At 39.9% G+C, this 18,822-nt stretch overlaps 1 protein-coding gene across 1 annotated transcript in view; it reads left to right on the top strand.

Moving 5' to 3' along the window:
- The window catches only part of TNIP3 (TNFAIP3 interacting protein 3), a 33,312-nt gene extending 21,187 nt beyond the window's left edge, over window positions 1-12,125 (top strand). Inside the window, 4 exon segments of the mRNA XM_077302400.1 lie at window positions 4,863-4,982; window positions 7,597-7,722; window positions 9,914-9,967; window positions 10,769-12,125. Coding sequence (XP_077158515.1) covers window positions 4,863-4,982; window positions 7,597-7,722; window positions 9,914-9,967; window positions 10,769-10,966 — 498 coding nt within the window. The 3' untranslated portion in view covers window positions 10,967-12,125.
- Window positions 12,126-18,822: the final 6,697 nt, after the last annotated feature.

Below are 18,822 nucleotides of genomic sequence, written 5' to 3' on the forward strand. Positions count from 1 at the left end.
GGTGCTTCTCTAAGGAGGAAGACTTCCCAACCTTGAAGAAAGTGGAAGAGGAAAGGGAAAAAGGAGTGCCGCTACTCTGAAATACAACTTTCCGATACAAGGTAGTCCTATGCTATAGTAAAGCATTTAAACTGAATTTCTAATAGGGTTGTGTGTGTTGAGAGAAATCATAGATAAAAAAATCATTGTATTAGAAAAAAAATAGCCTTGATCACCCTGTGGCCAGAAATATGCAAACAACCATGGTTGTGAAGGGGAGGGGTGACTAAATCCCCTTCTTCTTCATGCCACAAACAGCTGATAGGAATCTCTGGGATCAGTAGTTCCCAACTGTTTAGTTATGAAAATGCCTTTTTAATATAAAAATAATCATGGGTCTGCTATGTAATAGTAGTATACCTATATAATAGTAGGATGATATAATAGTAATAGTGGTACTACTAGTACCTGTTGATTGAAAAAATACATAATGACTAAAAGACCAAACTGTGAGGTGTACATACAGATTTATGGATCCCCTGCAATTACACTACAGCCTCCTGTGGTTCCTGGCCCCCAGTTTGGGAACCACTGATTTAGAGTATAAAATCTCCGGGCTTTGTGTATACACAACTTTGGTTGCAGGGTCAGGGAAGGGTTGTCTGTGTAGCAACTCTTCCTGTCCACATATGGACCCCATACTGCATACTACAGAAATGTTGCATGTTTTTTAAAAATTGTAAAAAAAAAAAAAAGGGGGGGGGGAAATAAAGCCAAATAGTGAAATGGATGAACATAGTTTTTGGTAAAAGCAAGAACATAATGCAATGGCTTAAAAAAATGTCCTGGTTAACCACAAGCACTTCCTCAGGAAACCGGAAAAGATAGCTCACGTTCTCAGTCTGAAAAGTGGCTCTAGGTAGTTCTGTACTAGAGATAGAATAGAATAGAATCTTACAGTGCACTACAGATGAAGAAAGAACATGAAATTTCATAGGCTAGCATTTGAAAAGAAAGCACTTTTACTCACCATTCAACATTTTTCAGGCATGCATAAAAACATTCTTAAAAATCTAAGGATAGCAGAGCTGCCAGCTATGCATGCTAAATAAAAATGATACAAAATCCCTTTGCCTTATTTGATGAGATTTGTGCTATATGGAATAATAGTTATAACTCAGTTTAATGAGGGGTTTTGTTTTTACAGATGCATACTATCATTTTTATACAAGCCAAATAAGTGTAACACTTGATATATGGGGGAGGGGGAACCTTATTGTAGCATACAACGATTGTTTTTTATTAGTAATTGAGTCTTTTTAATTTGCATATTAAAACTTTGCATGATTCTTTTGATGCAATGTGCTTCCTTTCTACAAAGTGAAGAGAAGCCTTGCTCAGGTGGGAGAAGCATTTCTTTGGTGGAGACAGCTTAGTTAGTGGAAGCACAGTTCCCAGCACGAATGCTGTATCTCGATCTACCCCACAAGGCTGTTGTGTGGATGGTGCTCCCTGGCCAAGCTGCTTGCCCTGCCACGATCCCTGTGAAAGGGTCATTCGACCCCCAAAGGGGTCACAACCCCTAGGTTGAGAAGCCCTGCTCTAGGCAGTCACAGAGACCATTTCCCCCCTCTTCTCAATTCTTTAGGCGGGGAATTTGGCAGTCGGGAAGGGAATCTGCTACCCGGGGGCAGTTGATAGGCTGCCTAAATGGAAGGGAGGTATTACATTTAACTCTGCTGGTTGGAGAATACTAACTCAAACCCTTTGTAAAACTGTAGAACAAGAATTTGAAAATCCTTCATGCTCTATCACATGCTGCTTTCCAGCAACACTGCAGTGATTCAGCAAAGGTGCTCAACTTATATGTAAATGTGGAGTTCAGTCTGGGCAAGTTTGACTCACGGCTGTGGTTGCCATTAAAATTTTCAGTATCCGTGATTTATGTGGAATCCTAGTATCTTCAAGAACTTGCAGTGGGTAGAGAAAATAAGGTAATGAAGGATATACAAATCTATTTTAAATGAATAGAAGAAGCTGAAAGGAAAAAAGGGATTCTGATTGTGACACAAAAGGCTTTGGATATCAAAGCTCCTCACACAGCACACAAGTATCTTGTCATCTCCCGCAGGTGTAAGCCACATGCTAATAGGGAAAGCCAAACTAGATTGTATGCACATTCGTTGCAAGCATCTTTGGTTAACAAAACATATTGAAGTCAGGCTCTGATTTGGAAAGAATTTGGAAACATTTAAACATAAGAGTGTCTTGAGTTTATTAGAATTTATACAGTCATTGGACTGTATCCTACCAGCTTTGCCACTGGCAAAAGCGGGAAGAAGAGGCCTCTTTTACCCAACTCTAAAAGTTATGACAAAGAACATGGGACGAATGTGGATAAATGTTGCATTGCTTCCTCCTTTTGAACACTATTTCACACAAACCTTTTTAAAACCACACAGTCTAAACCTCTTATAGTTTCTGAAAGCTTTATCCTCACTACAACAGAATGTGTACAAAGAGCTTGAGATTGATCAAGGCCATTTGGTGGATGAAGATGGCAATGTAATAGAGTTCAGTCCATTATATTGTATCTGAGGAAGTGTGCGTGCACACAAAAGCTCATACCTTGAATAAAACTTTGTTGGTCTTAAAGGTGCCACTAGACTCTGAATTTGTTCAGTCCACAATAATTTTTTTTTTAAGAACCACTCATAGGTAAGAGGTTAGTGATACATTTATGTCACAGTGCTGATTTGTCATTGATCAGGGCCTTTGGGCATTATCAAAAAATTAGGTATAGGATATAAATTAAATATGACCTCTAAGGTGAGTTCTATGAATTTAAAGTCGATACAAACTGGATTCTCTGTGCTTTCTTAATTGCCTATTGAGTTTTAAGTAGTACTGCTCCCTTATTCGCTCCCCACCCTTTTACCCACCAAGAGAATTTAGATATTTGTTTTAAACAAGTGAAATCTAAGATTGCTCATCTTACCACTTTAGAATGTTCTAAACCACTTAGAATCAGATTATTTATGCAGGGAAAACATATGGCAACTGTGGTAAGTGATCGGATCTAGATGTTTATAAATTTGTTTCTGTTTTGATGTTCCTGGATTAAGGAACATGAAACACATGTTTAGACATTCCGCATTTCTGACTTGTGTGCTCGAGTGATATTTATGAGTGAAAACTGAGCAGACAAACAATGAAGTGGTACATCTCCCTCTCTGTCTCTCTCTGTATATCCATACTACAAATGGAGAACAGTCCTGGGTCATCTAGGCAGTTGTGTTTCATTTGCTTTGCAGGATTTCAGCTCTTAGATTTCAGCCACATGTGTTTATGTCTACAACAGTAAGGCAATATTTATGCAACTAGAGCATCACTGCTCTTGGCCTCATAGAGCTTTAAATCTGGTGATTTGAGTGTGATTGTGTAGCTATAGGAAGTACATATATTGCTTACACTATTTCAGATGTGGATGCCGAATAAAACTTGAGAATGAAGTTAGGATAATTAAAGCTTCAAAATAAATTTCAAAGCCTTTTTGAAATTAGGCTTCTGCTATGTCCCTCTCTCCCAGCTATAAACCTAGTATGAAGTTCTGTGTATATTACTGTTGTTTATGGGGACCTATGGACTGAGGTGCTACAAATCTAAGAATGTCATTAAAAGAGGAACAGAACAGGACATCTTAGTCTTCCTCCTAAGGCTCAACTAGGTACTATTATCAGAACAAAGGAGCCATCTCTTGCTCAGTGCCTGTGTTCCTAAATCAGACTGGGAAAATTTTAATTATATTTTTTAAATTATTTGTATCCAGTTCCAGTTTTTTAAAACACACACACACACACAAACATGCTTCTTGCAACAACAATACATTTAAACCATGTAATTAGAAAACATAGTAAGAGCCAGAGCTATAACAAGGGCAAGGCAAGTGAGAGCTATAACAAGAGCAAGGCAAGTGAGAGCTATAACAAGGGCAAGGCAAGTGAGGTACAAAGCTGAGAGGGGCTTTAACATATAGCTGGGAGCCATTTAAACCCTCCCGATCTGCTCCCTACTACTTCAGAGAGGAAGAGAACCAGAGGGTTAAATGGTGGCATTTAACCCTTGGGTTTTGCTCCCTATATCTTTAAAGTAGTGGGGAGCAGAAACAGACTGTTTAAATGGTTTTGAGTTATTTAAACCCCTGCTTTCTGCTGTGCACCACAGGAAGCAGAAAGCTGGGGTATAAACTGTAAATGGCTCAGGAACCTATACAAACCAGTTCATTTTGTGTACTGGCATATCAGTCCATGTAGGCTTGTGGTTCAGTTCATCGTTCAGTAAGAATGCGGTTTATTCCCACCCCTAATATTTTCTTTGCATAAAGAAATATGTTTGCAGTATTCTATTGCTAGCCAGCAATTTGGCTACTGTATACTGGACACAATAACATTTTAAAGTCAAGGGTAGCTCCACATAAAGTGCACTGAAGAATCTCACTAAATATTATGAGATCATAGATATCGTGTTTTTGGCTAAAAAGCGTGCAGTTAGCATACCAGTTGATTCAAGTGCTATGTGGTATGGATGAGAATGAAAATGGAACTCTAGTGTGGCTCAGTCTTACCTGAGACATTTGGTCAACTGGGAACTTAGCTGCTGTGGGGGAGTTTCCTGTGCCTTGGTATCCTTCCATTGGAACTCCATATCCCCCTTCAGGTATCATTGACTTGCAAGAGGGTCATACTAGTTTTCAAGATTGCTATAACAGCATGACTAATGTTATACTATTTTAAATTTACAGCACTTAACTAAGATAATGGTACTTAAGGAATGCATTTTATGTGATGAATATTAAGTATGATGTTTCTATTTTATTGATATAGGCCCTTCTGAATGCCTTGAACAACCGCAAAGTATCCGCACATGTCCCTAACGTGGATGAATTAGACAGGAATTGTATACCGGATGAGATGCAGATGCAAATGGAAGTTCTCAGACAACAGGTATGAACGAATTGAGTATTAACCTAAGCAATGATGTAGTAACTTATTCAATCCCATGAGTAAAATTTGTGGTTATAAAAAAGCTTTGAAAGGGAACATGTTATTGTAGAAGTTTTTATTTATTGCTCAGATTCCATCCTAGGCACTTAACCTCCATAAGTTTCAAAGCTGGCTTAAGGCTGACACTCTCAGTAGAGAATATGCTTTGGAATATTTGGATATTGTTTCTTACATAAAGCTGCAAATGTAAAGAATTACTTCAACGCAGTTTTTCTACCCATTTTTTTTCCAACCAGTCATTGTTTCCCCAACTGCTCAATCAAAACATACCTTATGTACCTTATGTATATATAACAGGACCATGCTCACCTATCAAAAACTACACATGGAAATTAGCTAACAATAAACCACGAGTTTCTTCTCCATTTTTAATGACAAATTTCCTTGTGAAACTTATCTCCCACGTTGCTGCGAGTGGCAGGATACAAGTCCAATAAACAAACAAACAAACAATTTATATCCCACCCTTCTCCCCAATAGGATCAAAAATGGCTTATATCCCTTACTTCAATTTTCTCTTTACAACAATTGTGGGAGGTAGGATAATCTAAGAGAATGTGACTGGCCCAAGGTTTCCCAGTAAGCTTCTTTGGCACAATTTGGATTCAGGCCTGGGTCTCCCAGATAGTATTCTGACACTCTAACCTTTTCACTACAGAGAATCTTGTTCTTGTAAGAAATAGTTCAACATCCTATGAGTAGGGAAGAACATGGAGAGCAACAATAAAGAAGATGAAGTGTCCTCAGGTTACTTATAGTGGCTCCAATATCTGTGGAGCAGAAGATTGATTTAATCTATCTAAATGTCAAGAAAAAGATGTACCCCATGAGTTTCCTTTTATAGTAGAACTCCATCAGTTTAAAAGTCTAGTACTTTTAACCTGAATTGTAAAATCTGTCATTCTGGACACTGTTAGAATCAGCTGTTGAAACACAAGTGTGTATGATAGGGAGACATATGAACTAAAATACTTGTTTCTGTCACGTTTGAAGGACTGGGCCAGATTTTTCTCTATTGCATAATGCATGCCACATGCGGAAGGGTAAAACCTTAAGTTCGATCGTACAGTAATGGATTGTACACATAATAAAATAAAGTATATCATTCCCACCCCTTTCACAAATTCTTCTGAGGCCACTTAAATCTTTTCCTTTTAAAATATGTTTTTTCTAGTTTTATGTGCACTGTGGAGTTCACGGTGCATACTGCAGAACACAAGATTCCAGTTCCATGTTAGGACTTCTTTAATTTTCTGAGCCATCATCATAAGTTACAACAGTCTTAAGGGTTCGTTGGATACTATAAAAGAGAAAAATACTGGCATTCTTCCTGTCCTCCCCTTTTATTTATGGTCTGTATTTGGAGGTGGGTGGTCAAAGAATATAGCCTGCAGGAGAATTTCTTCAAGACCCAGAAACTGGTAGAAAACTAGCCATAAGTATAAATGTCTTCTTTTCCACACAGAACCAAAATAATTCAGTCATAACAACATGACTTTGCCCTTGACCTCATGATGGATAGATGCCCATAAAGACCCATTATGCGCGGGGGAAATAACGCACATTTGGGGTGGAATGGCGGCGACTAAAATCACCGATAACGCACGGAGCCGACTGCAACCGGCCGCAGCTTCGGTGCATGCCGCCGAAAAAGCCGCGTCAGTGAAACACGGAAGAAAGCGCAGCTTCCGGGTGACCGGGGCACAACCAGAAGCGGCGCCGGGATCGCCACGTGCATAATCAGTTACTCTGGGTTTTTCCGCCACCGCGCCCCGCCCCGTGAATAACCGGTGTGCGTCACATCTTCCCCCTCCGCGTTTTCCATGTGACCCGAAATCGCCGTTTCGGCGGCCGTGCATAATGGGCCAAAGTGATGACAATTTTTGTAGTTCCAGTTAGTAGATCAGTGAAGTCCTCCCTCCTCTGTCAGCCAGTTATGCTGGACCCATTCTTCCAAAAGGCCTCCTTGTATTCTCAACTTTTTTTTTTTAACCTGGCCCTTTTAGGGGCTCTTCTCAGGTTCCAGGTAGAGTGGCTGTGTATGCAATGTAGGCTAAAAAAACGCTTAAGGTAAGAATCAATGAATCAATGATACTTGATGTGCCTTTATCTAGAATGTTCCACCAAGAGAAGTTTGTACATTTTCCCCTGAATTCATTAATTCAGGCACACACAAAGGAATGGATTACATGATTGATTTTTCTTTCCCCAATGAAGGCTGAACTTTCTAGCAATGAAGGATGTCGTATGTGACAAAAAGGGTATTTTATCAGGTCAGGTACCAGGGCCTCCATAAACCCCTCAGGCACCCCTTCTTACATTTTTCAGTCTGTGGCCCCCTTCAATATATCAGGGCCCCTCAGGGGGCCAATATGGCCCCCATTGAGAATGGCTGCTTTAGATAGCCATTCTCAGTGAACTTCATGCTGGTGGCTTTGAACTGAAGATTTACACAAATGATATTTTTACAGAATTCCACTGTACATCTGTGTTAATGACATTTTGGGACATTTGGATGCTGCCACTGAATTAATCAATTGAATCCCAATTGTAGGTTCAAATATACGAAGAAGATTTTAAAAAGGAAAGATCTGATAGAGAAAGACTTAACGAAGAGAAAGAAGCACTGCAGAGAACTAACAAGAGAGCACAGTCTCAGTTGAAGAAACTAAACTCTCAGGTATGCTTTGCCAACAAAGTCCATTTTCCCCACATTCCAAGCCGCCCAAGACTTCCTGGCTTCTGTTCATGGACACTGAGTTTAATTTGAGATCACCACCTGAGATGAAATCATTCTGATGTAATTCTTTTGGAGAAATTTTGAATAATTTGAATTCCTCCCCAGATGACATGAATGGAGCAATCAGTGGGCAAGCAAGAGCATAAAAGCTCCTTTGCCATCTCTTCCTTTGGACTTGATTTGTGAGCCTCATGTGAGAAGAACAGTACAATCCCAAGAAGACCTATATACTTCTAAATCAACTGAGGTCAATGAGCTTTTTAGGACAGCCCTGGCCTGTAACAGGGCAATCTTATGGACACTTTTTGGGGGTATGCCTCATTGAATAACCTGACTTAGCTTTTGAAAAGAGGAATGTTCTCTCAGTCTCTTAATAAGCCGGTCTCTCTCATCATGTATGAATGATTAGGGTTTACACCTATGCCAATAAGAGCAGGATTGATTTTATTCTGGATTTCAAAAAGAAAGAATGACAGTAGGACAAGGAATGAAAATAGGGTTTTGATCATCTAATTCAGTTGATCATCTAATCTAGTTAATGATGATATCTGAAACATAAACTGAAAATATCCCTAGTTCTATTACACATGTAATAGAAAATTTCTGAAAATTGCTGATAAATGAGGAGTCATATCTGAACAACCACAGGGCACAACCAATTGGCATAACTTTATAACATTCAGTCCCTTTTCATAAATGAACGTTTCAAAATTTAACAAGGAAGAGATGTTCTGTTCACACAATCCAAACTATTCCCCTCATTGAAATTATTGTGCTGTTTGAAGTACTGTAAGACACATTGAGATTTCCAATTAATTATTTAATTTCCAGTCATGTTACCACTAGAGGGCATGAGAGTTCTTGAATTCGATAATTCTGGAATTGTGCCTATTGAGTTTGCTTGGGTTTATGTACAGCATATATCAAGCTATATACACATATCATAGCATGTGAATATACACATATCACTGTGTGAGAGTAATAATTGTGGGAAAGCCAGGGTGTTGTAGTAGTTAAAAAGCTGGAATGTGACCATGGCTGATTCTGTACTTGCTTTGTTTATTCTGTTGTGGATACTGCTGAATTCAGATAAATTTGAATTTGAGTCTTCCTCTATCCCGCCCCCCCTATTGACACAGAAAGTGTTCTGCACTTGATTAGGGAAGCTCAGAAGAGGGAGAGTCAAGTGCAGAAGGACCCTCATTCTTTCTATTCTTGAATGGTGGTGTGGGGGGTGGGGAGAGGATTGGAGACAGCAGAGGAGGGGGAATAAATCCAAGAGGAAAATCTCTGCCAAGAGAGGTTAGGGCTTCTGGAGCTTCTGCTGAGAGAAGTTAGGGCTTTCCCTTTAAGGGGTTAGGGCTTTCCCTTGCAACCTGGGAACCAAAAACTGACATCCTGGCCAATCAGGGCTTTTATACAGCATTGGAGGCTCGGCAGCAAGTTATTTCAAGGAAAGCAGACAGCTGCATGCTTACTCATGCTGATTTTTCAAATATCGAGTGTTATATCCACTCCAAGATACTGTGGGAGAAAGGTAGGATCACTCTGGATCAATCATGCTTGTTGTGTGTGGGGGGGGGGGGGAATTTAAATCGCCCAAAATCAAAATGAAAATAGCATTCAGTGTAGACGGCAGGGATTGAATCGACCTGGGATTCGAATAAAAGCTCCATGCAGATTCAGCCCATGAAGATTTGGATTCAAATTCCTTCTCTGCCATAAATCTCATTGGAGCCAGTCATATACTCTCAGCTAGCATGCCTTACTGCATTGTTGTGAAGATAAAATAGGAGCAACAGGCTTGTATATACCATCCTGGACTCCTTGGCTGAAGCGTGGAATGAAACTGTCCATGGTACAAAGAGTAGTTGCATTCAGGAACTAAATCTGTGCCTCCTCGTCATTCTGACCTGTACCAACAACGGCATAACTCTACCCTTGGAATATACATCTGGCAAGTATTGCAAATGCAAGCATGTGTGTCTCCATCTGTATAATCAACAGAGAAGTGATTCCATGGCTGCCATTTTTCAAGCTGCAGCATGTGGCATGTACTGTTTGTTTCTTGAAAAACGTAAGACATGCAAACTATATGCTTGCTTCATTAGAATGAATTCTGTTCCCACAGATTAAAGGCTTCCAGGAAGAAATAGAATCACTTCAGAAGCAAGTAAAGCAATAGGTGTGTGTCAAGGTAGATATGTGCCTCACTTTAGGTTATTACACCAGTCTGGTGTAGTGGTGAATGAGTGGAGAGGAAAGGTAGGTGATAATAAGCCACTTTGAGATTCCTTTGAGTAGTGAAAGGGGGGGGGTCCTCTCTTACACAGGTATGAATAAGAACTACAGATCCAGCTTGGGTTTAATTCAGTCTTTGTTGGTTCTAAGCTGATTAAACTCATTTTACTCTTGCTGTAAAGACTGCAGGGAATGCTTTGCTTGTGATGTGATTCCATGCAATTACACCAACAGTGCAGAATATGATAGTGAGTGCCAAACACAGCATGCCAAAATATTGTCTTTCACTTTTTAAAATTGAAAAGTGCCTATTTCTTATGGCAAGATGAGCGTCTACACAACCCTGATTACACACTGATCAGCAGGAGCTGTCTTGTGGTTATAAATTCAAGGTTGTTGTAATCAACCAAATTAATTCAAAGTAATAAAAGGCTTTTGTTTATTAACATTTAAAGCTACTTAACGTTCATTCACCCAGACCATTATTCCTTTGGACATTAGGCATATTAGTTTAGCATTTCAAACAGCGCAGTTTCTGCTGTTGAGAATTGTAAAGTTGTGGAGTCTGCATTGTAGACTTGCCATATTCACTAGGGTGTACAATACCCTGATCACTTTTTCCTAGGACATACCTGGTTGTGGCTCCACAGAATAAATCAGCACAGAAATCTGTCATCTGGATTAGTTATAAAATAATACCATTACATTAGGATGTGCTTTTAATTTTTTAATTTTTTTGTTGCAGGCTAGAGATGTTGAAGCACTGCCAGAGCAACAAGGTTTTCCACATCATATGTTTGTCCCTCCTTGTCTCAGCTGCAAGAACTGTGGGCTATTTCACCCTTACCCTGAACCCCGGATCACAGTGGCCGCATGTGGCATTAATAGAACTGTACTGTCCCCAGCAATACTTCCGGTCATTACTTCTACTTCAGAAAGCTGAAACAGTAAAAATAAAAATCAGCATTTCACAACCAGGAATGCTATAATTCTGCAAGTACACTGTGAGGAAAAATAAATCAACTGGAATAGTGTAAAAATTGTGCAACCTAAATAACTTTCTTGTTTCTTGTTTCTCAATTCCACATTTATTTTCCTAGAGGCCATCTAACACCATCTTTTGTAACATCTGTTTTCTCCTGTTATATACGAGTCTGTGTTTGTAAGTTTATGTAATGTTTAGAAGTTCACTCCATATTTTCTGGAAGTTCTCAGGTTTTGTACATTGTTTGGGTATTTTCTCTTTTTGTCATTTCTACAAAAGACAGCCGCAAAAGATTAAGATAGGAATTAGTTTCTTCTAAAAAAGAAGAAACCTATTTTAACCACATCTCTGAAATTTCTTAGTCTGTGAGAATCATATAGTGAGGATGAATTCTGGAGTCACACTGAACATAGAATAGATTTTAAAAAAACAACAACAGCAAACAGGTTTGGCATGCCTCAGAAAAAGAATTAAACTATTTTGTATTGGTCAGTGACTCCTGCTTTCCGCTCCCAGCTACTTTTCACAGGGAGTGGAAAACAGATGGTTATATGGCTTCAATCCATTTAAACCTTTGCTTTCCATTCCCCACTAGTTTTTGCAGGGACCAGAAAGCAGGGTTTTCCCCCCCAAAGATTGGAGGGAGCAGAAATCAGGGGGTTAAGTGGCTCATGCCCATCTGAATCCCTGCTTTCTGCTCTTCATGAACTGCCTTAAAATTCAAGCAAGTGCATGGCAGCTCTTCAGTTCACATTTGTAGAAGAAGTAGAAGAAGAAAAGTTGGTTCTCATATGCCACTTTTCTCTACCCAAAGGAGTCTTAAAGCAGCTTACAGTCTCCTTCCCTTTCCTCTCCCCACATCAGACACCCTGTGAGGTAGGTGAGGCTGAGAGAGCCTTGAAATTCCTGCTCAGTGAGAATAGTTTTATCAGTGCTGTGGCGAGCCCAAGGTCACCCAGCTGGTTGCATGTCGGAGAGCACAGAATCAAACTCGGATTGCCAGATTAGAAGTCCGTGCTCCTAACCACTACACCAAGCTGGCTTTAGTAGATTGTTATGTTAAAGAAAGATAAAGTAAGATGGATTTTGCTGGAGGAATTGAGGGGTATTATATTCAATGGTCTATTCAATGTTTTCTATAATATAGCAGAATCTCTGTTTCTTTCCATAATCTGGACTGGGTCTAATAGCCCTGAAAGATGGCTGGCTCCATAATTACCTACACTACAATTTGTTCTAATAAAACCAGACTTTTGCCAGGAACATTTCTTTGTATTTCCTACATCTATGAAAATCTTCAATTTGTTATCACCCCCCCTTCTCACTCACTCTCTTGAGCAAGCCTCCACTAAAATGAACTGAAGCTACAGAAGAGTTCTGATATTTATGCATACAAATAACAAGGAAATGACAATCACAGACTAGCAGCTCTTTTGTTTATGTAATTATCTTTCTCTTTAAGCATGGGGGGGGGAACTTCTTATGAAAGTTTAAAATGAGTATCAGTAATTTTGACCTTTCTTACTTTTCACTATCTGTGTGTCTAAATGTACAGTGCTTCCTGGAAGTTTATAAAAGTTGAGTCCTTTAGAAGAGTGCTAGAAAATTGCAGTCCATTGCTGATTGGTGGTTTTCAAATCTTTTCTGGAATGTGTTGATTTGTTTTCTTACACAAGTATAGATTCTTTAACATGCATTTCTTTATAATTCCCCAAGGAATTTGTCATGAAATGGGAAAGGTGTTAGAATGGAGTCTGTAGGCGTAGCATATGTAATATAGAACACTTACTTCACTCTTTGTTGACCCACCTATATTCCTCCCCCTCCCTCATATTTCACATTTACTGTTTACTTTTCAACTATACAAGAAAAGTTTGTTTAGTCTGATTGTGAATCATGTCTCTTTTCTTTGGAATACTTTCAAGATTGTAATTATGAAAATGATGTTACTGTTTGTAGTTAAGATGCTCACAAAATTATTGTTTGGGATAATATGAACGTTCAGGGGTCTTCTGTTTAATATGGCATAACATTTCATTTGGGACAAATTATCTACTTAAACAGATATATATCTGTGCAAATTGTGATGTTCTGGGGGCACCTAAGATGAAAAGCTACAGATCCAACGTTAAAAAGCTGCTTTGTACCGTTTGTTCCATTCAGCTTGATACAATCTAGCCTGGCTTTCATTCACTTGCCATAGTCTTTGGCAGAGGCTTTTCCTAGCCTTTTACCTGAGATACAGAAGTACTATGGATTGGACCTTGGACCTTGTACAAGCACTAGGAACACAATCCAGCCCCAGTTAACCATTTTGAAGTTCTTCTTGTTTTAGTGGTAGACATTTAAGCACACGGTTAAAGTAAGATTAGAGACCATTTTTCTTCCTGCTAAAACTACCTCATTAAATGCTACAGGTTGAATTCAACCAGCTTTTCTGTTAATGAAAAGGGGAAGAGTGGTCTCTTTTGACAATCCAAAAAGTCAGTACTGGGGATCACGGGACCTGCATAGACCTGCATGTGGGATGGGTATTGGGTGAGAGTGAGTAAAAAAGTTGACTAGTTCCTACACTGTATCAACATTGCTGATGTTTGGGATTTGGCCAGGGTTCTCCTTGTCTTTGAAGCAGCCTTTCTATGAACAACAACATTTTTTCTTGGACCTGAAGAGAGCAGAACATGGTACAGCAGTAGGGAAACTGCCTCACTAACTGAGTTTATCTACATACTACGGATGTCATAGGATGGCTATTTTAAAGCACAGTATGGTACATCTGTTATCACATGGTAAACTGCTGCATGCACAGCTCACCATGGATCTGACTCCAGTTTTTTGCATTCAAGAAAGAAAATTTGTTCTGGTAAGGGGAAAATGGATCCAACTGCAAAACAGTAGGGAGCAATTTCAAGGAACAGGGCAGCTATAGCATACATACTAAATGGAAATTTGCCACAGTGCACAAGTTTACCTAACACTGGAATCGTTTTTTCGTTTTAGAGGAGAACATTAACAACATATTCAAATGGTATCAGTTCCCCATGTTATTTTACCTAACCCAGATTGTCTTATTGGAATACTTAAATGTATGGGAGTTCAGCTAAAAACACTTCATTTTATTATCTTTTAAAATTTTGAAACATGGCTTTCTAGCAAGTACATACTTTAAAAAATAAGAAGCTAAAATGAATAAGGAAAGAAATATTTCAATCAAATCTTGCATGCTTTTTTATAAAATAATTTTTTATAATATATTTTCAACAAAATCATTTGTAAGCTCAGTGTTGTCCTGCTGCCATAAGGGTGGAAGATTAGAACTCTGTTCTCTGAGGTCACTGGAGCTTTAAAAGAATTCTAGAAAAATATAAACAAGTTCCCCTTGGAACACCTTCACCTGTCATGTTGATGCACACCAGGTTTCTATTAACATCTTCTTAACAGCTGACACTGGCTGTGGTTAGAGGCCTAACTGTTTACGACAGCATCAGGTGCATTCCATCTCACTCTGTCTTCTCCCTGTTCCTTCTCAAGGTTCAGGAGGTTCTCTGAATCTGTTTTTTTATGTTAATAAAGTTTCATTTGGTTTGAGGAATCTAGGAAGTTTCACACAACATTATCCCCCCCACCCCCACCCCCACCCCCAATGTACCCAACCATCCAAAAAGACAGCAATAAAACAAAAAGCTGAAAAACCTAATCACTAGAACTACTTGATCCAAAGAAGAGGAAGATTTGGGGGGTAAATTACTTTGGTATGACTAATGAAAAGCCTGACAGCATAATTATATTTACCATGCAGCTATTCTTTTGTTTGAAGTGTCTATGAAGTCCATATTGCTGTAATAATGTTTTATTGTTCTGTGCAGCCAGACTGTCAATGGTATGTTCCTGACCGGTTTCCGCCAGATGTGCAGCACAAGGCAAATGATAAGGCAACAGCTGTACGGAGCATACTTTTTAAGAGTTTTCTTTTTAACGGGGTCTTTTTTGTGATAGCTAGTAAACTTTCATAAGCACCAAGTGTGTGATTTGTATACAGCTCTATTTTGTAAAACTCAGTATATACATGTGGCTAAGACTCCAGATTCTCATATTCTGCATGTGGGATACAGGTCTCAGTGTTACAAAGCTATTTAAAAACATGCGTTACAGAATGATATGAATTCTTTGTTTCACACCCAGGAAAAATGAATAATCTCAGAACTGTGTCGTTTGGAGAGTATACCTGTGTTTTGGCTGGCTACAGAGGAAATGGTGTTTCTAATCTAAGTCTATAGGGGGCACTGATTAGCCAGCTTTACATGGCAATGAGGCTGGGTCTGGGTGTTTGCTGAGGGCCTAAAAGGGTCCTTTGTCCCAACTGTGCCCCCATTGTCAGTTTGCACTTTTAAAAGATCAGAGGCAATGGAAAATGTGAATGTGTAATGATCATGGACATCTGCATTTAGACCAGAATGCATGCGAAAAATGGGAAATATTGAATATTGTCTAATAATTGTATAAACAGCATATATTTATTCCAGTGGTCCATGAGACCAGTTGCAAGGGTGGGCAAATGGCTGTGGTCCACCAAAGGAATCCTTTCCTGAGGTTGCAAGGGGTTGTGCAAAGTAAATGAATACATAAATAAATAGATTGATTAATTAATTAATTAATACTAGTTTTGCTGGGCCTTGATCTTATGTTATTAAGAAAGAGCTTATACTAGTAACAGAAATTATTCCAACACTTTGTTCTTAGCAAATATTGGTACATTCTTGTTTTGTAGATATAGAACATGCAGATTTAAAAGTCTGACAAAAGTCCAAGGACCGCTTACTTTGCTGTGTGGAACAACAAGGGGGATTTCCGCACCGGGATCCTTGTAGCAAATTGTTTGCTGAATGAAAAATCGCCATTTAAAATAGTGGAATTCGTCGTTATGCATACCTGCCTTTGTAGTGGAATCCAGTTGCGTTTATATCGTTTCCCACAGGCTTCCGGTCTCAGCAAAAATCGCAAGAAAGGAAGCGCTATTGCTGAGCTCGTCCCGCCCCTGGCCGTCAAGCAGCCAATGGGCGGCCGTTAGCATGCTCCCAAACAGCCCCTTTCCCTTTAAGAAAGGTTTTTTTTTTAACACACCCGTTCCAACGAATATGCGTTGCTTCGTTGCAACGGAGAGACCCATCCAGCTGGCAGGTGTGTTTGAGCTGCCGTTTCATCGTTGCCACGCTCCCCCCGAGTGAAACCCCCCCTCACGGGCGCGATTTTCGGCCGAAAACAGTGTGAAAAATAAAGGCAAAATAAATCAGCAAACGGGCTTCTCTGTTGTTTGTGCTTAGTGACTGTAAACAGCTCTGGGGAGGGACTGCAGCCGGGAAAGCCTGACTGGCTAAACGGAGGCTCGCCGGTGCGTTGATCTCCACTCGCTCGGAGAAAAAAAAATGGCGATCGCTTCGCCGGAAGATCAGAGGAGAGACCCAGGGGGAGGGACTTTGTAGAAACCACAACAATGGTAACGCACAGAACTTTCCCGCTAGTGTTGCAGATTGGTTGCAGGAGTGTAGCGCTTTCCGGAGGGTTAATCCAGTTTTGGGGATTTCCCTGAAAGCGCTACAAGGAAGCGCTTTTTGCGGATGGGTTTCAGGTGTGTGGCAGATTGTCAACGACGTTGTGCATAACGGCAAATCAGTAGCGTTTTCAATTGGCAACCATTGTGCGATTTTGAAGGAGTGCGGAAAGCCCCAAGATATTTCTCCACATTCTATCACAAAAGGGAGATACGGAAGTATAGTGGGCTATGCGCCAATTCCCACCCTTGAATAGGAGAAGTTGGGATTGAGATTTTGGAGCACTTGTTCGGTTGGTTTGGATAAGTTGCTGGAGGAAAGTGTCTGAGCTACATAGGCCCAGGCCTTGCAAGAATGGGTGAATCCAGAAACCTGGGGCTACACTAAAGGAGGCAAAATGCATGCATGTTGTGTTAATTAAGGCAGATATGTGAAGGAATTGGAGAGATTCAGGGTTTTTTTGCAAAGAAGAAGTAAGAGCTATTATCAGAGATACAAGAGTGCACTGCAGGGGTTCCAGTGAGTTCCAGAGTGATATCTCTCCATAAAGACTCTTACAGCAGAAATTACAGTAGTTGTAATGGAGACTGCTACAGTCAAGTCGTCAGTACAACATTTGATGTGCAACAGGGATAGAAACTGCATTTAACCTAGATCTGGACTCTTCTGTAATTCTGCTCAATCAGAATTTGGTGCCCAGTCTCTTTTTCCTAGCAGATCACTGCCATACTGAGCTTTAGATTCTTAGAAAGGTGCCTGTGGTTCTTATAACTAAATCCCTTTGTAATTTATGAATTGGTTAGCTGTAAGAGTCTGGTAAGCTTTTTGTGGCCCTGGTAAGTACGTAATAACTAAAATGTGTACAGCTTGTCCTTACTGAGCCAGCTAACCTAAGAAGATCAAGTTGTCTGAGTGCATGTATGGAAGCCATTAAGTACTTAAAAGCTTCATTTTATACAGTTGTTGTGACTTTTGGAGCCAGCTGTCCCCAAGGAGGCAGAAGACTTAGTTGGGAAACACCAATCTTTAATGCTAGAAAAGGATATTTGGAAAGGGCAGGAAACTTCCTTCAACCTTTGATCTGTTTGCATGGTCAAGTGGTAAAAAGAACCCCTATAAATAAACAGAGAATAATAGAGTTCTTAGCTCAGGTATATGGAGACGAGCCAATTACAACTGCCATATCATGTGAGCTATAAATAACCGAAGATTGGGAGTGGGGGGGGGGGATTTGTGACAGAAGCAATCAGATAGATGTAAATTTTTGATTCAGAAAAAATATCCTAGATTTCCCCAATCCCTAAAAAAAAGACTGGTGTTGTCCTGTAAAACGATACTAAAAATTCCATCATCCATTATTTACACTAGATTAGAATCTCACCGTGTCAAGAGGAAGAACATACATTTACAAGTAATTTGCAAATCCTATATGTTCCATATGAATTCAACCTGAGTTAGCAGGATTCTCAAAGGTAAAAGGTATCTCCTGTGCAAGCACCGAGCCATGTCTAACCCTTGGGGTGACGCCCTCTAGAATTTTCATGGCAGACTCAATACAGGGTGGTTTGCCAGTGCCGTCCCCAGTCATTACCGTTTACCCCCCAGCAAGCTGGGTACTCATTTTACCTACCTCAAAGGGATGGAAGGCTGAGTCAACCTTGAGCCGGCTGCTGGGATTGAACTCCCAGCCTCATGGGCAGAGCTTCAGACTGCATTTCTGCTGCCTTACCACTCTGTGCCACAAGAGGCTCTATGATTCTCAAAAGAGCCTTCCAAAATTAAACTATTTACGGTGGTGGTGGAAAATGTTACAGCTGACTGAGGGGAACCCCATGTGGTTTTCCAGGCAAGAAATGAACAGAAGTGGCTTGCCACTGCTGGCCTCTGAGTCTCAGGTCTGTGCTCCCATTGAAATACTAACCAGGGCTGATCCCACCTAACTTCTGCGATCTGGTGAGATCAGGCTGGCTTGGGCCATCAAGGTCAGGGAAAAACACTTTGTAGCTCCCATATGCAACATATTGAAAGTAAAAGTTCTGTGAGTAAATAATAAACGATCATTTCATTTCTTCTCAGAGGTTCTAAACATGTTTGACTTCAATGAGGCATCTGAAAATAGGTTCTGGTTGATATTTATTTTTCTTAACAGAAGCAACCCCCCTCCCCCCCAAAAAAACACCAAAATTTGTCATGAAGCAATATACTTTTTGAAAACACACGTGTATTAGCCAAGCATGTATCAAGTATCAATAAGGTTCCTCCAGG

Source organism: Paroedura picta, chromosome 10 (genome assembly GCF_049243985.1).
Source record: "Paroedura picta isolate Pp20150507F chromosome 10, Ppicta_v3.0, whole genome shotgun sequence".
In the NCBI taxonomy this organism is placed as follows: Eukaryota; Metazoa; Chordata; class Lepidosauria; order Squamata; family Gekkonidae; genus Paroedura; species Paroedura picta.